We start from the raw sequence: 22,930 nt of genomic DNA, 5'->3' as shown, positions 1-22,930 counted from the left end.
ACCTCATACAGTAGTGAAATACATAGCAATATTTGCATATGATTTAACAGTTTATTGTCATAAATATCAAAAATCTAAAAGGTGTGCATCATACATGAGACCTGGGTGAACAATGTTGGTTGTATGACTGTAAGTCATTGTCTTCAAATGCTATTGAAGTTAGAAACGTTTATACCAATGTCGCATGTAATTTTGAGACGGTCCCTAAATATGCGAATATCGAACGTCCAACGTCAAACCAACTTCATGCCAGTATATTCACCATGGATTTAATGTAGTAACTGTAACCATAATGTGACAGAAATAGTCAAATGCTTACAAGTACTAACTGTTACTCATCTTTTTCCAGCACTTCAAAACTATCATATATAAATGTTATTTTTAATGTGATGACCAACACATTTTTTGTTCATCCTTCAAAAATTGTCTTATTTAAACTCTTATTTAAACACTTATTTAAAAATAAAATAAATAAATTACCATTGTAAACAGTAGGATGCTTATTGGCTATTTTCACTCCCTAATATAATTTTTTTTCACTCGGTTTGCTTTTTTATTAATATTAAGACATTATGAATAATAATAATTAAAGTTAATTTCATCTACACCCTAAATTAAGCTTAGTGCTTTATTGTCAGCCCCAGTGCTACCAAATATTTTTTTGTAGAACTCAGTGGCTCAGTAACTCAGCGCTAGTAAAAAAAGATAGTCTGGAGCCCTGTTACAGTATTAAAAAAAAAAAAGCATTTAAAATTAGGCGAAAGGCCGCTGAGCCTGAGGATGCTATTGTTGCACATAAAATATCAATATTCATAACTGCAAAGAATTCAAAAACCTTTAGAAACTCTTTTGCTGGTTCAGCAGCACACACCATGAGATAGGTTAAATAGAGAGATCCAAAACAGTACCAGTTTTAGTGTTTTGATAAATGAGAATCACTAATATTATCAGATCACCTAATGCACTGAAAAAGGCTAAGATATAGGCTAACACTAATTACACTGTAATTCCATGCTATTAAATATGTTACAATCTAAACGTAAATGCACATTAATCTAGAAGGGTGGCATCAACCCTTACATTTTACACGGCTACATTTACTCACATTGTAATGCTGATAATATAATTTGTTAGGAAAATTGTGCATTAAATAGGGAAGTTATATCCGGGAAACTTTTACAAAAGAAACAAACAAACACACACACACAAATGCATGTCTCTTTGTAGTCTCGGCGAAGCTGTTTTATCAGCAGCATCCACACACAAAAAAACAGTTGAACATGAAAAACGTTTTTGCGCAAGTGGACTTGCCATATGAAGACGGATTGTATGAAATGGATCAATAAAAAAAACGAGCTGTTGTTTATTAACGAGCTGTAGTCACGCACTGACAGAAATGCAGTTTAAGTTAAAGCCATGGTTCATAAGGTGCACTGATACTGAAGCTGGCTGCATGGCGAGCGCGAGACGCGGCAGTGCACAGATTGTGACGCGCGTCTCTCTATAATGAGATTGTGAAGTAAATGGGAGCGGGAATTCACCGCATTATGAACTCGTCACGCAATACTACGTGGGAACGGATTGCGAAAACGTGGGCACGGTTTATGAATTTGTGGGTACAGATTGCAAAAACTGAAGGCACGGTTAACAAGTCTGAGAGCGCGTATTAGAAACTCGTGGGTACGGTTTATTAATCCGTGGGCACGATTTGTTAAACCGAGGGAAAAGTTTGAGAATTCGTGAGTACTGTTTATAAACTGAGCGGACGGATTGCAAAACCGTCGCCACGGATCGTTTTTTTACTCACACAGGTGACTTCCGTATCCTCCCTTAATGCTGACTTCTGTTGATTTGGGACAAGGAAACGACGCATTTTAAAGCTAATACTCGCACACACAATTACCGATATCGATAGAGCTGCATACAGTTATTTTTTCTTTGCGTGTCGCGCCTCCCCTGTGGCTCTTTGGCGCCCCCCAGGGGAGGCGCGCCTCACCTATTGAAAACCGCTGGTCTACACCACTTTAGACAAACAATAATATTTGAGAATGAAGCGAGGATGCGGCTCGAAAATAATGTTAATAATTTCTATCAGGCTCCGCACCTCCTCACAACTCCAAGTTTGTCCGCGAGCTGCCAAGCTTAAAGTGCAAACTGTCAACAAACATTTCTCCTCATCCTATAATGCACAGCGCAGCTGACTACGGGAAACTGGTTTAGTCCAAAAATGCGCAGTTCTTTGGCAGTTGGTTCTGTTCGAGGTCGAATCACGTTCTCACCACAAACGAACCGCTCCAGAGTTCGTTTCAAAGCGGACCGAGACCTCCTCGAAGAGGAGCTTGTTTGGTCCGCTTTTGGTGCGCACCCGAGTGCGATTGCTGCATTCACACCTGCCCAAACGAACCGCACCAATGGGGAAAACGAACTCTAGTGTGATTCAACCGAACTAAATGAGGCAGGTGTGAAAGCACCCTAAAATAACTACCTTCCGGTAGGCAGCCTATGCAAGTCGACTTACGCCAAAAGAGTAACACTTGACGATGTATGAAAGCAGAAAACCTCAAATGGAGATCGCTAAACTGCAGGTTACTTGTTTGTCAGTGTTTTCAGATCATCAGCGCTTCTTCAGCAGTGTAGAGAGAGCGTGTGCACATGGGGTAGAAACACCGGGTAGAAAATGTGTTCTTTTAAAGGGATGGTTCAGAGTAATTTCAACCTAGGGTCCTTTGTACCATGACCTTGAGCCAAACACCCCCCCAGAAGCTTTTTTTCCTTCGGGCGAACATTATTAAAGTTAGAGCTTATTTAGAGATATCAGCCGAATGGCTTAGTGCAGGCGCTAATGGATCCAAGGTTGTATCTTGTAAATTCGACTTGTGAGTCAAATCTTCTGACACTGCCAGAATTTCGTCGTAGGTAAAATTTTATTGCAAACTAACGATTAAAGACTTCAGATTTTAGGATCAGTTCCTAGGATCAGAGGAATATTTTAGGATTTGCTAAATTTGTCTCAGACGGCCAAATCGCTGTGACGTTTAAATGAAGACAGAAGATGCAACTGCAAGAAAACCAGATTTATTGAATGAACACTTAGAAGGTGGTAGTAAACACACAGTTTGCAGGCAACCCGAATATCCGTGGCGTGATGAGAAGAGACAGGATCCTTAGACGAGGCAGGCAGACAGTAACTCAACACGAACCTGTGGTGTGATGAGAAGAGACAGGATCCTTAGACGAAGGCAGGCAGACAGAACTCAACACGAACTCCAAAACGGGAACCGGGAACACCAACGAAGACCACACAGCACAGGGATATATCCAACAACGATCTGACAAACACAGGACGAAAGACCATGAGCTTAAATAGAGATCGCTGATCAGAATCAGCTGGCGCTGATGATAATCAGCGGCTGATCAGCGACCACGCCCACACACACACACATACACAAACACAGCGCGAGAAAGAGTCAGTGAATTCATGAACCGTGACAATCGCACAGTGTGCATCCGGCTTAAAAAAAAAAAGGTCATCAACGAACATTTTTTGTTACGTATATGAAATTAACACTACTTTCTATTGAATAGATGGTTAGCTTCTTTGGGGTAGAACCGCTCACTCAGTTGGTTAGTAAGACTGCCACACAAGTCTTTCTTTTGCTCTGGGACATAATTTTCAGCTACAGTAGGTCTATTTAACAGTAGCATTCAAAAAAGAAATGAAGTCTTCACTCTATAAATTAATTATAGACTAATTCTTAATAAATAGATTAAATGTATTCAGTCAAGCATTGGGTGATTGTCTATTTTCTTTTGTTGTTCAATTAAAGGGGTCATCAGATGCAAAATTCAATTCTATATGGTGTTTACATATAAATGTGTCTTTGCAGTGTGTGGACAAAACAACCATACAATGAAAAAAATCCATTCACTCCTTTTTTTAATCCCTTAAAAAAGCCTTAACACTCAATCAAGCCGTTTGGATTTTCTGAGCAATATGATGTCATATTGCTCATGCTCCGCCCACAACCACTGACGGTGTCACGGAGTCACCAGATCAGCACGCTCTGCCCACTTGTTCACTCTCCCCAGAATTCTGATTCACCGCACCTGCACTTCATCATCAACGCACACTATATAAAGACACTTCCCCTTCACTTCATTGTCTGGTCTCGTCCTTACCTGAACGTATAGACTCCACTACTCACCTGAAGATTCCTTACCTGAACTTCGTCCTCGTACCTTTATTCCCGTCATCCGTCTTCTGTCTCCAGTCACCAGCTTGCCGCATCCAGTCCCGCCATCTGCAAACAGACATCTATATTATCATCTAGCTAAGTTCATCATCCTGTTCTGATTCTCCATTGCATACTCACTAGTCTCATCTGCTGTTCCACTCCGTGCCTCTGTTCAATAAACATCAGTTTCAACTATTTACCTGTCTGCTTCTCTCTGTACTGTGACAGACGGACTGTCCCGTATTAGCATATTTCCGTCCTCATCCATTTGTATACTGTCTGCCAAGGCAGCATTTTACGTGTCTTGTGTCGACACGTGGGGTGAGCAGTTGCTCATTATCATTTAAAAAGATATGCACCGAAATGGGTCGCTGTGAACAGAGCTGTTTTTGAGGAGGTAAAATGGGTGTTGTTTTACACAACCATTGAGGAATTTTAAGTATGTAACAAACTTTACATGAACACCCTAAAGAATCATACCAACTTGTGAAAAATGGGCATCCGAGGACCCCTTTAACATTAATCACACAGAATATTAGGCTGCCGGTACGGCCCTTTAAGACCTGCAAGGACCCAATACTTTGGAACACATCTGATTTCTTTTTACAAACAGTTTTTCACTATTGTGGACTGTGGAATGAAGTGAGGCACGTGTCAGAGAGAGGGTTGTTCTGCCCGAATATGCGTCGCCTCTATCAATGTCTGCTGACTAGAAAGGGAAGCATAATGCACATGTACTGATGGCTCGATGGTGTTTTAAGCCCCCAATGGCTCCTTAGAGGCAGCTAACCCTACCCTCAACCTTAAACCTACCCATCCCCTCGCTGCCTGGAAGGCGCCGTTGGGGGCATAAAACACCAAAGACCTGTACTGATGCATGATGATCTGTCAAAGGATATCACATGTTTCATAATAACTTTAAATTGAAGAGATTAACAGTGCATATAATTTTCACATTTGTCTTTATTTATCTCCTTTCACATATTTCCCTCACTTCCAGATGAGCTGAAGACCCAGCTGAAAATTAGACGAAAGCAAATGGCAGCCCAAGGTTGGTGACTTTCAAAATACTTAAGTCCTCTAGTCATTCAGTATTACATTCTTTTTTTTTTTTTACCACATCCTCATCCTTTTCAGTCAAAGATGGGTCAGTTTGTGCAATGGGTCTGGCAGCAGTTTGAGCTCTCAATTAGTTATTAATAATAATAATAATAATTAAAGCTGCAAGCAGCATTTATCGGGGTTCAAGCAGTTAAGGCCTTTAAGCACAAAAGCATCAAAAGTTATAAAGTTTTATTTAGCAAGCATGTAACCACTGACATCATAGATGGAAAAGACCATGTTCTAGCATGATTTACCATGATATACCACATTCTAGCATGATTTACCATAGTTTATCATGATTTATCATGGTTTACCATGATTTACCCTGTTCTAGCATAGTTTACCATGATTTTATCTTAGTTTACCTTGATTTACCATGTTCTAGCATGATTTACCATGATATACCACATTCTAACATGATTTACCATAGTTTATCATGATTTATCATTGTTTACCATGATTTACCCTCTTCTAGCATAGTTTACCATGATTTACCATGTTGTAGCATGATTTACCATGATATACCACATTCTAGAATGATTTACCAGGATTCTAGCATGATTTACCATGATACACCACATTCTAGTACGATTTACCATGATTTACCATATTACTACCAATTATGTGAAGTGTCAGTGCAAATGAAGTGATAAACACTGAGAAAATATGATTGTGTTATCTATCTCTAAATTACAGAAACGTCTGTCTGTCTGTCTGTTATTCGCATATCTCTCGAACTGTTAGTCCGATGGATTTCAAACTTGCCAGTTGTCTCGCTACGGGCACGAGTAAGTGCAGCGGCAATTTTGACGTTGTTTGGATTAGAAATGCTAAAGATATCGGTAAATATATCGGTAAAATAAGCACTTAGTTCTGGTTGTGGTTTAAAAATAAACATTCTGACATTAGAGGGTTGTATTGGTCAAAGAAGCCCCAAGAAGGTTGTGGTTTAAAAATAAACATTCTGACATAAACACTCTGTCAGCTTCACTGTTTACTTCTGAATATTTTATTCACGGCCATCATTTGTAGTAACCTATTCACAAACTGTTTGGTCACGCATAGCATTTTTTCGGAGTTCACTGTGTAACGTTAGCCTGCTCCCTGAATCATCGAGTTCACTGTGTAGCCTGCTCCCTGAATCGTCACGCTTATTCATTTGTGGATGTTAACTGAATCTGAAAGTCACCTACGCTGTTTACTTCTGTATATTATATCTATCTATAAATTACGGGAACGTCTTTCTGTGTGTGTGTGTGTGTGTGTGTGTGTGTGTGTGTGTGTGTGTGTGTGTGTGTGTGTGTGTGTGTGTGTGTTATTCACATATCTCTCGAACCGTTAGTCCGATGGATTTCAAACTTGGATTTCAGACTTGACAGGTGTCTTGCTACGGGCATGAGTAAGTGCAGTGCCAAGTTTGATGTTGTTTGGATTAGAAATGCAAAAGATATTGTTAAATATATATCGGTAAAAGAAGCACACACTGGCTTTTGCCGCTCTAGCCGCTGGCCACTCCCCCTCTCACACTGCATGACCAGAGACAGAGAGGGTCGAAGAAAGCAGCGGAGCTTAAGTAGCGTTTTCTCAGAGTTCACTGTGTAGCCTGCACCCTGAATCGTGTAGTTCAATTTTCCACATTTATTGTATGTCATTATGTCAGTATCAGTATTTGCTTTCTACCATGCACAAATAAAAATGTCACTGAACTTTTGCTGTGTAATTGTAACAATGAGCACTCAAATACACCAAACCAACAATTACTAAAAACACACACAAAAACTGATTTTGCACGGGCATTTTGCACTAATAATAGTTAGTTATATAAAGTGATTTTTTAGTGTCTAAATATGAATGTGAGCACATGTGAAAAGCACATGTGAAAAGACTTCATTAATAAGTAGAATGGCCAGCAGAGGGCAGTAGAAGACCACTTATTGGCTCACTTTCACTTTAAACTGCAAACCAGTTTTTCCATGTTAACTCAAAAATGCTTGCTTACACACACACAAACATACACAAACAAATACAAATATGTTTTCAATGTTTTTGGGATATGTTATTGAGAAAATATATTTATTTGTCTGTAGGCATTTCTTTGTGATCTAATAATATAATACTATATTACCAGTACATAATAAAAAAGATTGCTTTTTAAAGCATTTGTTTGTTTCCCAATACTAAAAACAAATAAAAAGATCATGTGTAATCCTGCTGCTCCCTCTAGTGGACAACAGTGGTATTACAGCTTTCATCTTACAGTTGAAGTTATTGAATGAATGAATGAATGAATGGGAATTTGTTTTTTCACTTATATCTCGGGAACCAGAAGGTGAAAAATTCTGAAACTCAGAGCATAGATAGTGCTTGAGGAGCCCTGTTGAATGAGACCATCACAGTGTTTTTGGGCGATTGGGGCCGGGAGTTATGACCGTTCAAAGGCATATCTTTTGGGGCTTTTATCTCTGGAATGCCCAGGGCAAATAACACCACATTTGAATCGAAGCTAGCCAACGAAGGGCCCTTTCCAACGAGCTCCCACACAAGGTTCGGGATGGTCTGGGTCAGGAGTTACGGCCGTTCAAAGTCGGGGGTCCCGCCGACTAGCGATCCGCGGGGGGCGCGCTCCCAAGGCCCGCGACGACACGTTTCGATCAAGAGCCTGGAGAGGTCCTTACCATAAAAATTTGAGTGCGCAGACACATTCCGTTTTCGAGTTATGAATGAATTTGTATTCGGGGTGTGGCTTAAATGGCCGTTTTACTTTCTGTTTCTAGTATTCACTTCTCAATGTGACACAATTGTCAATAGTAATATTCCAATAGAAGAATTTTGACAAAATGTGATTGTAAATGTTAAAATAATGATTTTATAAAGTCTAAATATGAATTATATAACAATATTAGGGAGTAGTATGATGAAATGACAGCAGGGGGCAGTAAAATACCACTTATTGGCTTAATATGCTATGTTATTCATATAATTTTCACCTTTTTTAACTGTTATAGAGGCAAATTTTGACCAATCTGTCTGAAATTGTTCATGCTCTTTCTGAGTGATATTTCACATGTTCTGATTTGTTTTTAAGAAGATCGTAGCATTCATTTAAGAGATATAGGCTTTTGGGGACACTTGGTCAAGGCTACATATTGAAGTGAATCTATTATAGCCATCCAAATGAAGAAGTTATACTTTTTCTGATAATTATTGATCTAAAGAGTCCAGAGAATTGCACTGCACTGGTTTTGAACATTATTATATGAACTTTACATGATCATAGATGGAAAACACCATTTACAGCCAATACAGGCAATTTACCATAGGAAATATATGGTTTTAAAACGTTTTAACAGTTATAGCGCCACCTATGGTCCGATCTCCATAAAAATTTCCATGCTTCTTTAGCATGTTATGTCACATATGCTCATCAATTTTTGTTAAGTTCTGAGTTTTCATTTAGGATTTATAGGCTTTTTAGTGTATTTTGCCACGCACATTTTATAAATAACTTTATTGCACGTGACGTCACAAGTACTGGCTGGCAGGCAAGAACGTCGTTCTCCAGCAGCGAAACCCAGTAAACTAATCAAGGATCTTGCCAGGACGTCGCCAGTTTTACTATTCAAAAGTTGGTGTTTTGAGGTGTAAATGACATGCCAGATAGTTGTTGTGCGATTGGATGCACTAACCGCAGATGAGATAAGCAACCTTCACAGTATACACGTATGTGCAGTGATCATTCCATCACTCCATCAAAGGTAATTTCAACATTTGTTTGAATACAATGGGTGTATGATCATGTAATTAATCGTGTCTTTAAGTTACCCTGTAGTTTCGTCAATCAAGTTCGGCGAGTCAGCTGTTTGTGTAATGAGTCTAAGCTAGGCTAACTGTACGTTCATACAGCCGCCGGCGAGAGCGGCAAAATTCATTGAAAATGAATGACTTCCAGGCACTTTGACGCTCTCGCTGGTGGCGGTGTGAACGCACAGTAACAGCTGTCGTCTTTTGCTAACAACAGCAAAAGTGTGTGATAGGTTGTTTTGAGGTTTGTGATATCTATGGTTTTCAATGAGAACCAGAGATGACCCAACAGTAGAGCTAGATTATTTACGGAGGAATTATTACTGCTCGATTATCTTAACCTGTTAACCGTTGCCAGTGCGCCCGCGCACTGAAGCGTTTTTTATTTATTTAATTCAAAGTTACTATCAGATTTAATGTTATACCTTGACAAACTATACATAATTAAAAAGATATAATACTCAAGTTTCAGTATTTGACCACTATTGTATTCTGAGAAACTCATAGTGACAGTTATGTCTTAATTTGTGTCAGGAGTTATGAAATGAAAAAATGAGTCGATACCTTTAATATGAATTATGCGCGTCAGCCGCTTTCATTCATAAAAAACTTTGTGCTGTCGTCATGACAGCGATTCACAAAACAACGTCCCTCAGGGCTTTAGCTCAAAACTGTGCAGATTTGGAGAAATATTGATAGATTCTCATAGATTTACATCATATTTCTATAGACAGGAATAATATTTATTGAATTTATACCCAAATGCGTCATCTTGTAATGATGTAATCTTTATGAGCGTTTGGTACTCTGATACTGTGTTTTCAATTCATACCAATAGCCTGAGGGCGCTATATGCACAATAATAGTCCATATATGGAACATGAAGAAGAGCCATGATCATGTGACATTCCAGGACGTCACTGATACACACAAAGCTAACAAGAGATCGCTGTAACATGTAGATACAGACGTTTTGAAGACAATAAACATGTTTGCAATGATATTTGAGTTACCTGTGTTTTTCAAGCCATGCCAGGTATTTTCATAATAATAGATTATATTTATAATGTAATGCTAATCTATATAGACTGTCATTGTGCAGAACACTATCCAATAGTATATTTTCTGTCTGATTTTTTTATCTGAAGCCAAATTAGATCACAGAAGATTATTTAAAACACTCGTCTTGCGTTATAAAGTAAGTTTGGAGCAGAAACATGGTTTTAATCTCATAAATTGTCGTGTATTGATGGTGTGCTAGGCTAACATGCTAGCTAGCCCTAGGTGCACCTGCCACGTTTAGCAGTTATACTTTTATGATTTTTTGAATGCTTACTGAATTGTTTCTTTATTCAAGAAATGCATTTGATACAGTTTAAAATGTGAGGTGAACTTTGAGAAAAGAAATTAGGGACTGAAACCCTATGAATAGCCTGTGAATAGCCAGTCGTTAGTAGCTATAATGCAGACAAAAGAAATGCATATTTAGAGCCATAACCAGGCTGGAGAGGTGTGAATGTGTGCAGGGGGAGATTGAGACTGAATGGGGCTCGTTTGCACCACAAAACAATAGAGACAATATACTGGATAGATGGTTAGAAGATGACAATAAACATCAGTAGCATTTTAGCGTCAAATCAAAATAAAGTCACATGACATGGTCTTGAAAAACATTTAACTAAATACAGAGTTTTGGACTTATTATCTTCAGATTTTAAACATAAAATGTTTAGACATGTGGCTTTAGCTGTAGTGCATTTCTAGATTGCTCCAGTGCCAACTTCAATTTTATTTTCATGAGGATGTTTCATAAAAAATAATTTCTAATAACTTTACAAAATTTTGAAGCTATTTATAACAATTTTTGTCATTACGACAATAATTAATTCTACATTTACAATAAACTGCCAGGTGTCAGCTTTCAAACGAGATCATACTTGTGCTTTTAGTACCAAGGGTTCATGAACTGTATCTGTTTCAGTTTGGGTATGTCATTTCTGGGGAATTTTCAAAAGTGGGGTTGCAGCTTAACAGGTTAAAAAAACCTTGTCTGCTTTACACAATTTAGCTACCTTGGAGTTAATCCTAGTCCATAGTTAAGTTATGCAGCTAGCTCGCTAACAGACTTGATAGCTACTAGAAAGACCTGGAACTACAGGACTCTACGTTGAAAATACCCGTTTGTTGCCCGCCAGGTATCCATGGTAGTCACGTGACTGCAAAGCATGAATTATAGCCATCCAAATGCAAAAGTTCAACTTTTTTTGATAATTATTGATCTAGAGAGTCCAGAGAATTGTCCTAGACTGGTTTGGTTCCGATCGGGCGAAAAACCTAGGACTAGTTCACAAAAGTAGGTTTTTAACATATTCGCGAATATTTAATGAACGGTTTGATTGACAGCAGTGGTTCTTGAGGCAAAGTTGTTCAGGATTAGGAGATCTATCAAATGATATGCATATTGTGTAGATGTGTGCAACACCACGTGATTACAGAGGGCATAAACCTCGTTAGCGCCAACTAGTGGCCAATTTCTTTCAAAATTCTTACAGACCTTTAGGGCCATGAGTCGAACATGCCCATCAAGTTTCGTTCCGATCGGCCTCCGTTAACCTTGTCTAATAGGTGCTCAAAATTCATTGGCCGATGGCGGCCATGTTTTTTGAGATACGGCAATGTCCTCATAGACATACATGGCACGTTGGACCAAGACACTGCATACCAATTTTCAAGTCAATTGGACTAACGGTCAGGTGGTTGTAGCCATTTTCATGTTTTTTTCATGTTATAGCGCCATCTAGTGTTCAATCGTCGCGATTTTTTTTTTACCGTGATCTTAGATTGAGCTCTTACATATGTGTACCGAGTTTGGTGAAGATATCTAATTTACTTCTTGAGTTATAGCTGTTTTAGTAAAATAGGCTCCTCCTACAACGTACTTTTTGGCGCCTCTTAGCGACCATGAATCAAAATGTCAACTTTTTTTCGATAATTATTGATATTCAGACTCCAGAGAACATTTCTGCACTGGTTTGGTTCCGTTCGGGCGAAAAACCTAGGACTAGTAGGAAAAGTAGGTTTTTGACAAAATTCAAAATGGCGGAAAAATACAGAGATATACGGAGATATACATATACATATACAGATATACATATATACGTTTTGTCCGTCTTGAGCCAAGGATTACAGTGATATAAGACACTTGAGTCTACACCAAACCGTCTTGGAGTTATTAGCGATTTAATACTTTTGCTTGCTATAGCGCCACCTCGCCAATCGGGGTCATACTCTCTCAACCTCTCCTCGATTTTTGTACTACCATCTGGCAAAGTTTCAAGTCTCCAGCACTTACGGTTTGGGCTGCAAGATGCGTTTTACGGCAGAAGAAAAATAAAAATCAGAACAATTACAATAGGGTTTCAGCACTTTGTGCTTGAACCCCTTATAAAAATCAGGGCAATTACAATAGTAATACTAATAATAATTACAATTACTAATAATAACTAGAAAAAAAAGTTTGTTGAGACAAACTTTAAGTTGGCTTGAGAAAGCCGGACCAGAGAGTTTGAAGAAGTTAAAAGTAGTAAGAAGTTTAAAGTAGTTAGAAGTTTGAAGTAGTTTGAAGTTTAAAGTAGTTTAATTTTTTATTGATAAATTAGTTAGAAAGAAAGAATAGTTAGAAAGAAAGAAAGAAAGAAAGAAAAAAAAGAAAGATTAGTTAGAAAGAAAGAAAGATTAGGTAGAAAGAAAGAAAGAAAGAAAGAAAGAAAGAAAGAAAGAAAGAAAGAAAGAAAGAAAGATTAGGTAGAAAGAAAGAATGAAAGAAAAATAAAGAAAGATTAGGTAGAAAGAAAGAATGAAAGAAAAAAGAAAGAAAGATTAGGTAGAAAGAAAGAAAGATTAGGTAGAAAGAAAGAAAAAGATTAGAAAGAAAGAAAGATTAGGTAGAAAGAAAGAAAGAAAAAGATTAGGTAAAAAGAAAGAATGAAAGAATGAAAGAAAAAAGAAAGAAAGAAAGAAAGAAAGAAAGATTAGGTAGAAAGAAAGAAAGATTAGGTAGAAAGAAAGAAAGAAAAAGATTAGGTAGAAAGAAAGAAAGAAAGAAAGAAAGATTAGGTAGAAAGAAAGAAAAAGATTAGGTAGAAAGAAAGAAAGAAAAAGATTAGGTAGAAAGAAAGAATGAAAGAAAAAAGAAAGATTAGGTAGAAAGAAAGAAAGATTAGGTAGAAAGAAAGAAAGAAAGAAAGAAAGAAAGAAAGAAAGAAAGATTAGGTAGAAAGAAAGAAAGATTGGGTAGAAAGAAAGATTGGGTAGAAAGAAAGATTTGGTAGAAAGAAAGAAAGATTAGGTAGAAAGAAAGAAAGATTAGGTAGAAAGAAAGAAAGAAAGAAAGAAAGAAAGAAAGAAAGAAAGAAAGAAAGAAAGAAAGATTAGGTAGAAAGAAAGAAAAAAGCAAGATTAATAAGAAAGAAAGAAAAGTAAGAAAGAAAAAAGAAAGAAAGATTAGTTAGAACGAAAGAAGAAAGAAAAAAAAGAAAGATTAGTTAGAAAGAAAGAAAGAAAAGTAAGCAAGAAAGAAAAGAAAGATTAGTTAGAAAGAAAGAAAGAAAAGTAAGCAAGAAAGAAAAGAAAGATTAGTTAGAAAGAAAGAAAAAGAACAAAGAAAGATTAGCTAGAAAGAAAGAACAAAGATTGGCTAGAAAGAAAGAATGAAAAAAGAAAGAAAGATTAGTTAGAAAGAAAGAAAAAAGAAAGAAAGATTTGTTAGAAAGGAAAGAAAGATTAGTTAGAAAGATTAGATAGAAAGATAAGTTAGAAAGAAAGATTAGAAAGAAGAAAGATTAGTTAGAAAGAAAGAAAGAAAGAAAGAAAGAAAGAAAGAAAGAAAAAAGAAAGAAAGAAAGAAAAAATAAAGAAAGAAAGAAAAAATAAAGAAAGATTAGTTAGAAAGAAAGAAAAGTAAGAAAGAAAGAAAAGTAAAAAAGAAAGAAAGATTAGTTAGAACGAAAGAAGAAAGAAAAAAAGAAAGATTAGTTAGAAAGAAAGAAAAGTAAGAAAGAAAGAAAAAAGAAAGATTAGTTAGAAAGAAAGAAAGAAAGAAAGAAAGAAAGAAAGAAAAGTAAGCAAGAAAGAAAAGAAAGATTAGTTAGAAAGAAATAAAAAGAAAAAAGAAAGATTAGCTAGAAAGAAAGAAGAAAGATTGGCTAGAAAGAAAGAAAGAAAAAAGAAAGATTTGTTAGAAAGGAAAGAAAGATTAGATAGAAAGATAAGTTAGAAAGAAAGATTAGTTAGAAAGAAAGATAGATTGATTAGTTAGAAAGAAAGAAGAAATATTAGTTAGAAAGAAAGAATGAATGAATGGTGGATTAGTTAGAAAGAAAGAAAAGAAAGAAAGAAAGAAAGACTAATTAGTTAGAAAGAAAGATAGATTAGTGAGAGAGAAAGAAAAAAGATTGATTAGTTAGAAAGAAAGAAAGAAAGAAAGAAAGAAAGATGGATTAGTTAGAAAGAAAGATTAGATAGAAAGATAGATTAGTTAGAAAGAAAGATAGATTAGTTAGAATGAAAGTAAGATAGATTAGTTAGAAAGAAAGATAGATTAGTTAGAATGAAAGTAAGATAGATTAGTTAGAAAGAAAGATAGATTAGTTAGAATGAAAGAAAGAAAGATATTAGTTAGAAAAAAAGATGGATTAGTTCGTTAAAAAGAAAGAGATGGATTATTTAGTTAAAAAGAAAGATAGATTAGTTAGTTAAAAAGATAGATAGATAGATAGATAGATAGATAGATAGATAGATAGATAGAAAAGGTTTGAAGTTAGATAGATAGATAGATAGATAGATAGATAGATAGATAGATAAAGGTTTGAAGATAGATAGATAGATAGATGGATGGATAGATAAGGTTTGAAGAAAGAAAGAAAGAAAGAGAAAAAAGATTGATTAGTAAGAAAGACAGAAAGAAAGACAGAAAGAAAGAGAAAGAAAGAAAGAAAGAAAGAAAGACTGATTAGTTAGAAAGAAAGAAAGAAAGAAAGAAAGAAAGAAAGAAAGAAAGAAAGAAAGATTAGTTAGAAAGAAAGTATGATTCGTCAGAAAGGAAGAAAGAAAAATTTGTTAGAAAGAAAGAAAGAAAGAAAGAAAGAAAGAAAGATTAGGTAGAAAGAAAGAAAGATTAGGTAGAAAGAAAGAATGAAAGAAAGAAAGAAAGAAAGAAAGAAAGAAAGAAAGAAAGAAAGAAAGAAAGAAAGAATAGTGGATTAGAAAGAAAGAAAGAAAGAAAGAAAGAAAGAAAGAAAGAAAGAAAGAAAGAGAAAGAAAGAGTAGTGGATTAGTTAGAAAGAAAGAAAGAAAGAAAGAAAGAAAGAAAGAAAGAAAGAAAGGTGGATTAGAAAGAAAGAAAGAAAGAAAGAAAGAAAGAAAGAGAAAAAAGAAAGGTGGATTAGTTAGAAAGAAAGAAAGAAAGAAAGAGAGAGAGAGAAAGAAAGAAATAAAGAGAAATAAAGAATGGTGGATTAGTTAGAAAGAAAGAAAGAAAGATGTTTATTGATATTTGATCATAGTTTACCATAGTTTACCATTATTTACCACGATTTACCATAGTTTACCATGATTTACTATAGTATACCATGATTTACCATGTTCAAGTATGATTTACTGATTCTAGCATGATTTATCATAGATTACCATGATTTACCATAGTTTACCGTGATTTACCACGATTTACCATAGTTTACCATGATTTACTATAGTATACCATGATTTTCCATGTTCAAGTATGATTTACTGATTCTAGCATGATTTATCATAGATTACCATGATTTACCATAGTTTACCATGATTTACCACGATTTACCATAGTTTACCATGATTTACTATAGTATACCACGATTTACCATGTTCAAGTATAATTTACTGATTCTAGCATGATTTACCATAGTTTACCATGATTTACCACAATTTACCATAGTTTACCATGATTTACTATAGTATACCATGATTTACCATGTTCAAGTATGATTTGAGTCTAGCATGATTTACCATAGTTTACCATTATTTACCACGATTTACTATAGTTTACCATGATTTACTATAGTATACCACGATTTGCCATGTTCAAGTATAATTTACTGATTCTAGCATGATTTACCATAGTTTAACATGATTTACCATAGTTTACCATGATTTACCATAGTTTACCATGATTTACTATAGTAAACCATGATTTACCATGTTCAAGTATGATTTATTGATTCTAGCATGATTTACCATAGTTTACCATGATTTACCACGATTTACTATAGTTTACCATGATTTACTATAGTATACCATGATTTACCATGTTCAAGTATGATTTACTATGATTCTAGCATGATTTACCATAGTTTACCATGATTTACCATAGTTTACCACGATTTACCATAGTTTACCATGATTTACCATAGTTTACCATGCTAGCATGATTATCATGTTGCTAGCATGATGCTAGAATTTTTTTACCATGTTGCAAGCATGGTTAACCATGATTTACCATAGTTTACCATGATTTACCACGATTTACCATAGTTTACCATGATTTACTATAGTATACCATGATTTACCATGTTCAAGTATGATTTACTGATTCAAACATGATTTATCATAGATTACCATGATTTACCATAGTTTACCATGATTTACCACGATTTACCATGATTTACCACGATTTACCATAGTTTACTATGATTTACTATAGTATACCATGATTTACCATGTTCAAGTATGATTTACTGATTCTAGCATGATTTATCATAGATTACCATGATTTACCATAGTTTACCACGATTTACCATAGTTTACCATGATTTACCATAGTTTACCATGCTAGCATGATTATCATGTTGCTAGCATGATGCTAGAATTTTTTTACCATGTTGCAAGCATGGTTAACCATGATTTACCATAGTTTACCATGATTTACCACGATTTACCATAGTTTACCATGATTTACTATAGTATACCATGATTTACCATGTTCAAGTATGATTTACTGATTCAAACATGATTTATCATAGATTACCATGATTTACCATAGTTTACCATGATTTACCACGATTTACCACGATTTACCACAATTTACCATGATTTACCACGATTTACCATAGTTTACTATGATTTACTATAGTATACCATGATTTACCATGTTCAAGTATGATTTACTGATTCTAGCATGATTTATCATAGATTACCATGATTTACCATAGTTTACCATGATTTACCTTAGTTTACCATGATTTACCACGATTTACCATAGTTTACCATGATTTACTATAGTATACCATGATTTACCATGTTCAAGTATGATTTACTGATTCTAGCATGATTTATCATAGTTTACCATGATTTACCATAGTTTACCATGATTTACCACGATTTACCTTTACTATGATTTACTATAGTATACCATGATTTACCATGTTCAAGTATGATTTACTGATTGTAGCATAGATAGATAGATAAGGTTTGAAGATAGATAGATAGATAGATAGATAGATAGATAGATAGATAGATAGATAGATAGATAGATAGATAGATAAGGTTTGAAGGATAGATTAGGTTTGAAGATAGATAGATAGATAGATAGATAGATAGATAGATAGATAGATAGATAGATAAATTTGTTATTAGTTAGAAAGAACATTGATAGCTTAAAGCTTAATTGAGTATCAATGGCTTCTAGCAGTTTACATTAAACATAGTTCAAACAGACATGGACTTTTGGTCAATGAAAGTCTATGGGATTTTTATGATTTTTAATATTAATTTTTAAGAAAACCATAACTCAAACCAGTCTGAAAAGATATAGCACACCAAGTCAGAACAGTATGAAGGTCTGACCCGAGTTTGGAGTATGTAGCTTGAACGGTCTAGGAGGAGTTAGTGTCTAAAAAATTGCGGTCAGAAAAATAAGAAGAAGAAGAAGAAGAAGAAGAAGAAGAAGAAGAAGAAGTTTAAATAGGATTTCAGTAAGTTGGCTTTCCCAAGCCAACTTAATAATAATAAACAAACTTTGAACTCTGCTGTTTCTGAACTCTGCAAAAAATATATAGTGAAAAGGCTATATACGCATATTTATTGATAACACAATATTTTGCAATATAAACATTTATAAATAAATGTTTTCAAAAGAAACATTGTACAATCTAGGGATACACTAAAATACCACATCATACACATTTTGTACTACTTGATATGTCAATTTAAATGTTTTTAACCTTGTATGATATGATACACGAATGATTGTAAAATTCATGAATGAAATAATGCCGTTGTGCGTCTTTCAGATATCAGAGCTTTGACAAGAGTGATATGAACTAAGACAGACTACATTATACACATTTTCTACAACTTGAAATGTTTATTTAAATATTTATGGAAGAAAATTAATGACAAATGTTTTTGAAACAAAAAAGCTTGTTGAATTGCACTACTTGAAAAAATAAGCATTTCATTAACCGTGCTTGCCGTATTTTTAGGGATTGCATTTTTATGGGCTAAAATTCAACATGGTTGTATATTTAAGCTGTGAATATTTCAATTTAAAACATTTCACACATTTTATTATTAAAAATTCAATAATCCATATTCACCTTTCAGATTTCACTTCCAAAATATTCATTATGTTTAAAAATACAACCTATAATATTCGACAGGCAATTTTCAGTCAATTTTATTTCGCTTTACAAATTCGCTTCCACAAATTAAGTGGTTCAAATTCTACAGAAAATTCAACGTTTCACATCCGGGAACTGCAGGAATAGCAGTAGATTGCCGATTGATAATCTCCGTAGCTGTTAGTCAACCTCACCAGCAGGTGGTGCAAGCGTATGACGGAGTCCAGAGCAACTGGTAGAGAAAGTCATTCACATATTAAAACGGATTTGCAGAAATGGAGAAAGCAGCAGGTTTATGTGATGATTATCAGGGACAATATATATGCGAAAAAGATGATAAAGACAAATGCTGAGTTTGTTTAATTCAATGTCTTCACGGTTACTTTCCCTGTGTAGCCTACATGTAAGCAGCTTTCTCTACTGTGAACGAGATTATAATGTTATTTCCCGATGCTGATAAACGTACAGATAAAACGTTAAATCAGAGGTAGACATACATTTCTCCAACAATATTTTGCCAACAAATAAAACACCAGTGTTTTCTACTTACCTGTGTTGTCTCCTTCTTTATATGACAGTAATGTACGTGTATGAAGTGTTTTGTAATTTTTAGTGTATTTTGATAATGAAATTTACTGCTGTGCCAAGCTGAAAGTTGGTAAAGAAAACTTTGTGAAGAGTTTTCAAAAAATGAGCTAAGTTACACATTTCTCAATATTCCTTATTGACCTAAGTAATGAGAAATGTGTCCTAACGACTGAAAAAAAGGAAAGAATAAAACTAATAAAGCAGCACAAAATAATGGAACCACTCACCCATTATTTGAATTTAAATAGCAAATTGAGGTTCTGTCTTTACTCTATGTTAGTGAATCATTTAAATACTAATTTGTCTTTTGTTTCATGTAAGTACATTATGGAATAATTCTCATTTGACTCTATGGATAATTTTATATTCTGCTTTGATGTGTTGTGTGAAACAGGGGTGTTACACTCCCGTCTCGGGATAATACCCAAGCGCCACCATGCTCTCTCTCTCACGAATATTAGTCACACCTGTTTTCTATCTGCCAATCACCGACTATTTAAGCACGGTGCTCAGTGTGAAGTTGTTGGTTTTTTTTGCCATAGGTACCAACTCTGAGTGGTTTTCCCCAGTGCAATTTGCCTTTTGTGTATGATCTTGCTTGTCTACCCTTCTGCATTATTGCCTCATAGTTTCTTTGGATTGATTATTTGTGTTTTGACCCTGCCTGTTCAACCAGATGTAAATGTACTCTCTGGGACTGATTATGTGTGTTTGACCCTGCCTGATTTACTATGCTATGGTGACTTCCACACTGTTATTGCCATTTACCATTGTTTGTTTAATAAAAATTCTGCAAATGAATAGGAACATGCATTTGTCTGGCGTCCTGCAACCAGAATCCGACCAAACAATTAGATATTGGATTTCACCGATAACAATAATTAGTAAAATCTGTCTGATAACCATTTTATCATTCGATAGTTTCTAAAACTAATAAACTAAATGAAAATTAGTGCAGAAAATTATTATAAAATTAACAATAATGTCTTAACAATGGTAATGTTTTGATGCTGTTACTGTATATTTTAGAACCAAAGATTTCCAACTGAACCCTCTGGTGCTTACCACGGAATAACATGATGAACTCAACAATAAATGATGGGTACCTACTGGAGTCGGTCTTTCCAGATAACTGTTAGTTACTTAAAGAAACTATTGGTCCCAATAAATCAGTAAAACCAATATCAGTTGGCCTCTACAAACAACAAACCCAATAAGTACATACCTTTTTAATATGTGTTACTGTTATTATTTAGCACAACATCATTTCTGGAGGACCCAGCCATGCTTTCCATATGAATTCTTGAGTATTTTGAGTACTGGAAAATTTGTCAAAGTTGTTGTTGTCAAGCAGTGTGTTTGTGACAGTGTTTCTTTAAATAGTTCTGGATTATGTCACTTCTTATTGTATACCTTTATTCTTTTCTCTTTAGTCTTAACAGGAAACCAAACAGAATCAGAGTCAGACTCTGTTGAGGAGAGAATCCTTAGCCAGATAGAGGAGCAGAAGAAAAAGTGTGTCTCATTTTACTACTGAATTATCTGTAATTCACTCTGCAAACCTTATTTGATCTTATAATCTACAAGTAACAGTTTAAAAAGTGTTTTATTTATTTTTTTGAGTGTTATGATCTTTATGAAATATGTATTTTATGCATTACTCACATAGATTTTTTTCTTTATAGTTACAAGATCACATCTGGATGTTTAAAAGGGTTGAGGACAGAGATTGAACATCTACAGCTGTTGCGTGAAAAGTCGAAAGTGAAACTCCAAAGGGACTTCGAGAATTGGTGGATCCAGGAGGCTGCTAGATTACAGGTTTTATTGTTCACAATATATAGCAGCATGCTCTGTTACTCCTTGATATTTTGCTAGTTAGTAACTTTACAGTTCAGTCCAGATTTCTCTGAAATGCAATGATTAACAATATGTCACTAGCTCAATTTCTGGGTGATTACATATGACAGTTTGTGGTCATTCTTCACTTTGACTGTCATGTGGTCTAAGCTGTGCAGCCCTTGACTAGTGTGAATGTGCTTTGTCTCTCTGTCAAGTCTATGATCCAAGCCATTCGTGAACTTGCTAATTAGTATTATTAACACTATAAATTCCCTTGTTTGAGGTGTACCATAAAGCTTACATGATGATAAAATTGCGGTAGCGTCTGCTTTGTTGTTAAAAAAACAACTTTCAGGATTTACTTAAGACACACAGTGAAAAATTAGTGCTGAAAAAGTGTTGGCACAGTTAATTTTGCATATGCATGTAGGAGTGTCCCTTTCAGACTTAAAATTTATGGGAGGAGAGTATTTAAATTAATCATGCAATGTGATTTACTAAGGTTTGCGATAGTCAATTTACTTGTATTTGCGCCATAATTTACTACCCAAAAAAAGCATGTCTTAAACCAGACGGTAATTTGTGCTGCTCTTGGTAGATTGCGTTGGTCATTATGGAAATGATCCGGCTGCATCTGTGTTCTTTAATTTGTGCGTCATTAGTGTAAGGACACTAGCTCAAATAAAGGGAATATATTTTAATAACTGATCAGGAATATGATCACGTGTCGCATATAGTTTAAATAACCCGAAAAGGGAATACTGTGCCAGTTATTTGTATAGAGAGATAATTAACTACAACGAATTATAATCAATTATCAATTGGTAAGCAAAATAGATCAATTGTATATATCAATAATCAATCACAACGAATTATGATTAATCATTAATATACCAATAGTATAGAATAGATCAATTCTCAGGATAGCCCTTAATGGAATTAATTTGTTATCGGATAATCTGTTCGTCCAGCGAACGGTTCGCACAATCTTCTATCAACTCTCAAGAAAAGGTATCCTTGTATAGACTCTCGCGCAAAGGCTATTTTTCCTGGCCATAAAAAAGTAACTTTTCTGTTCTATAAAAATACTAATTAAAGTATCAACAAAGGTAAAGCTTGTAGCTTAAATCGAACATTTAAGGGACTTTGTAATGTGAGCACAAGACAGAAGCAATCAAGAATATAATGGGTTTTAATAAATGAAACTACGAATACATGACTACAGTTAAACACGGAATATGTATATACAACAGAATAATGGCAGTAACAATGAAAGAGAATGAGAATGAGAGAGTGAGAGGAATAGGGAGAGATCACAGAATGATCACAGTATGGCAAAATCACAGACAAGGTAACCTTTGAGAGACAACAAGAAATCAAATTACATTAAAAACTCGATAAAGCTAATACTTGCATATGGTTCTCTTTGTGTTGCTGAGGAAAGACGGCGTGCGTGTGTTTGTCCTTCGGCGCTAGGCGTGTTCTCTCGTGTCTTCCGGGGCGAGCAGACTCGCGGGGAGTTTAAAGGTTCATTGAACGTGAAGTTACCAAAGAAACAATTCAGGCTAAGTTCATTTCACTCCTAGGTGGAAATGAACAAAGGAGAATATGAAAAACAAAGACAAAAGACTAAAACTAAAACTAAAAAGAAAACCGAAGTGAAGAAAACTGAAGATGAAGAACTGAAGTGAAACTGAAGCGGGGAGG

The 22,930-nt window shown here is 35.1% G+C and overlaps 1 protein-coding gene across 3 annotated transcripts in view; it reads left to right on the top strand.

The window, feature by feature from the left end:
- kif6 (kinesin family member 6) overlaps positions 1-22,930 on the top strand; it is a 205,045-nt gene that overhangs the window by 127,758 nt on the left and 54,357 nt on the right. For all 3 annotated transcript variants that reach the window (XM_079853582.1, XM_079853583.1, XM_079853581.1), the window contains 3 exons: positions 5,236-5,286; positions 20,815-20,896; positions 21,067-21,202. In XM_079853582.1, the coding sequence (XP_079709708.1) occupies positions 5,236-5,286; positions 20,815-20,896; positions 21,067-21,202 (269 nt within the window). The remainder of the gene's footprint in view (positions 1-5,235; positions 5,287-20,814; positions 20,897-21,066; positions 21,203-22,930) is intronic.

Source organism: Squalius cephalus (assembly GCF_949319135.1).
Source record: "Squalius cephalus genome assembly, chromosome: 20".
Taxonomy (NCBI): domain Eukaryota; kingdom Metazoa; phylum Chordata; class Actinopteri; order Cypriniformes; family Leuciscidae; genus Squalius; species Squalius cephalus.
Note: the sequence above shows the minus strand (reverse complement) of the source record. Positions and strands in the feature narration are given on the sequence as shown.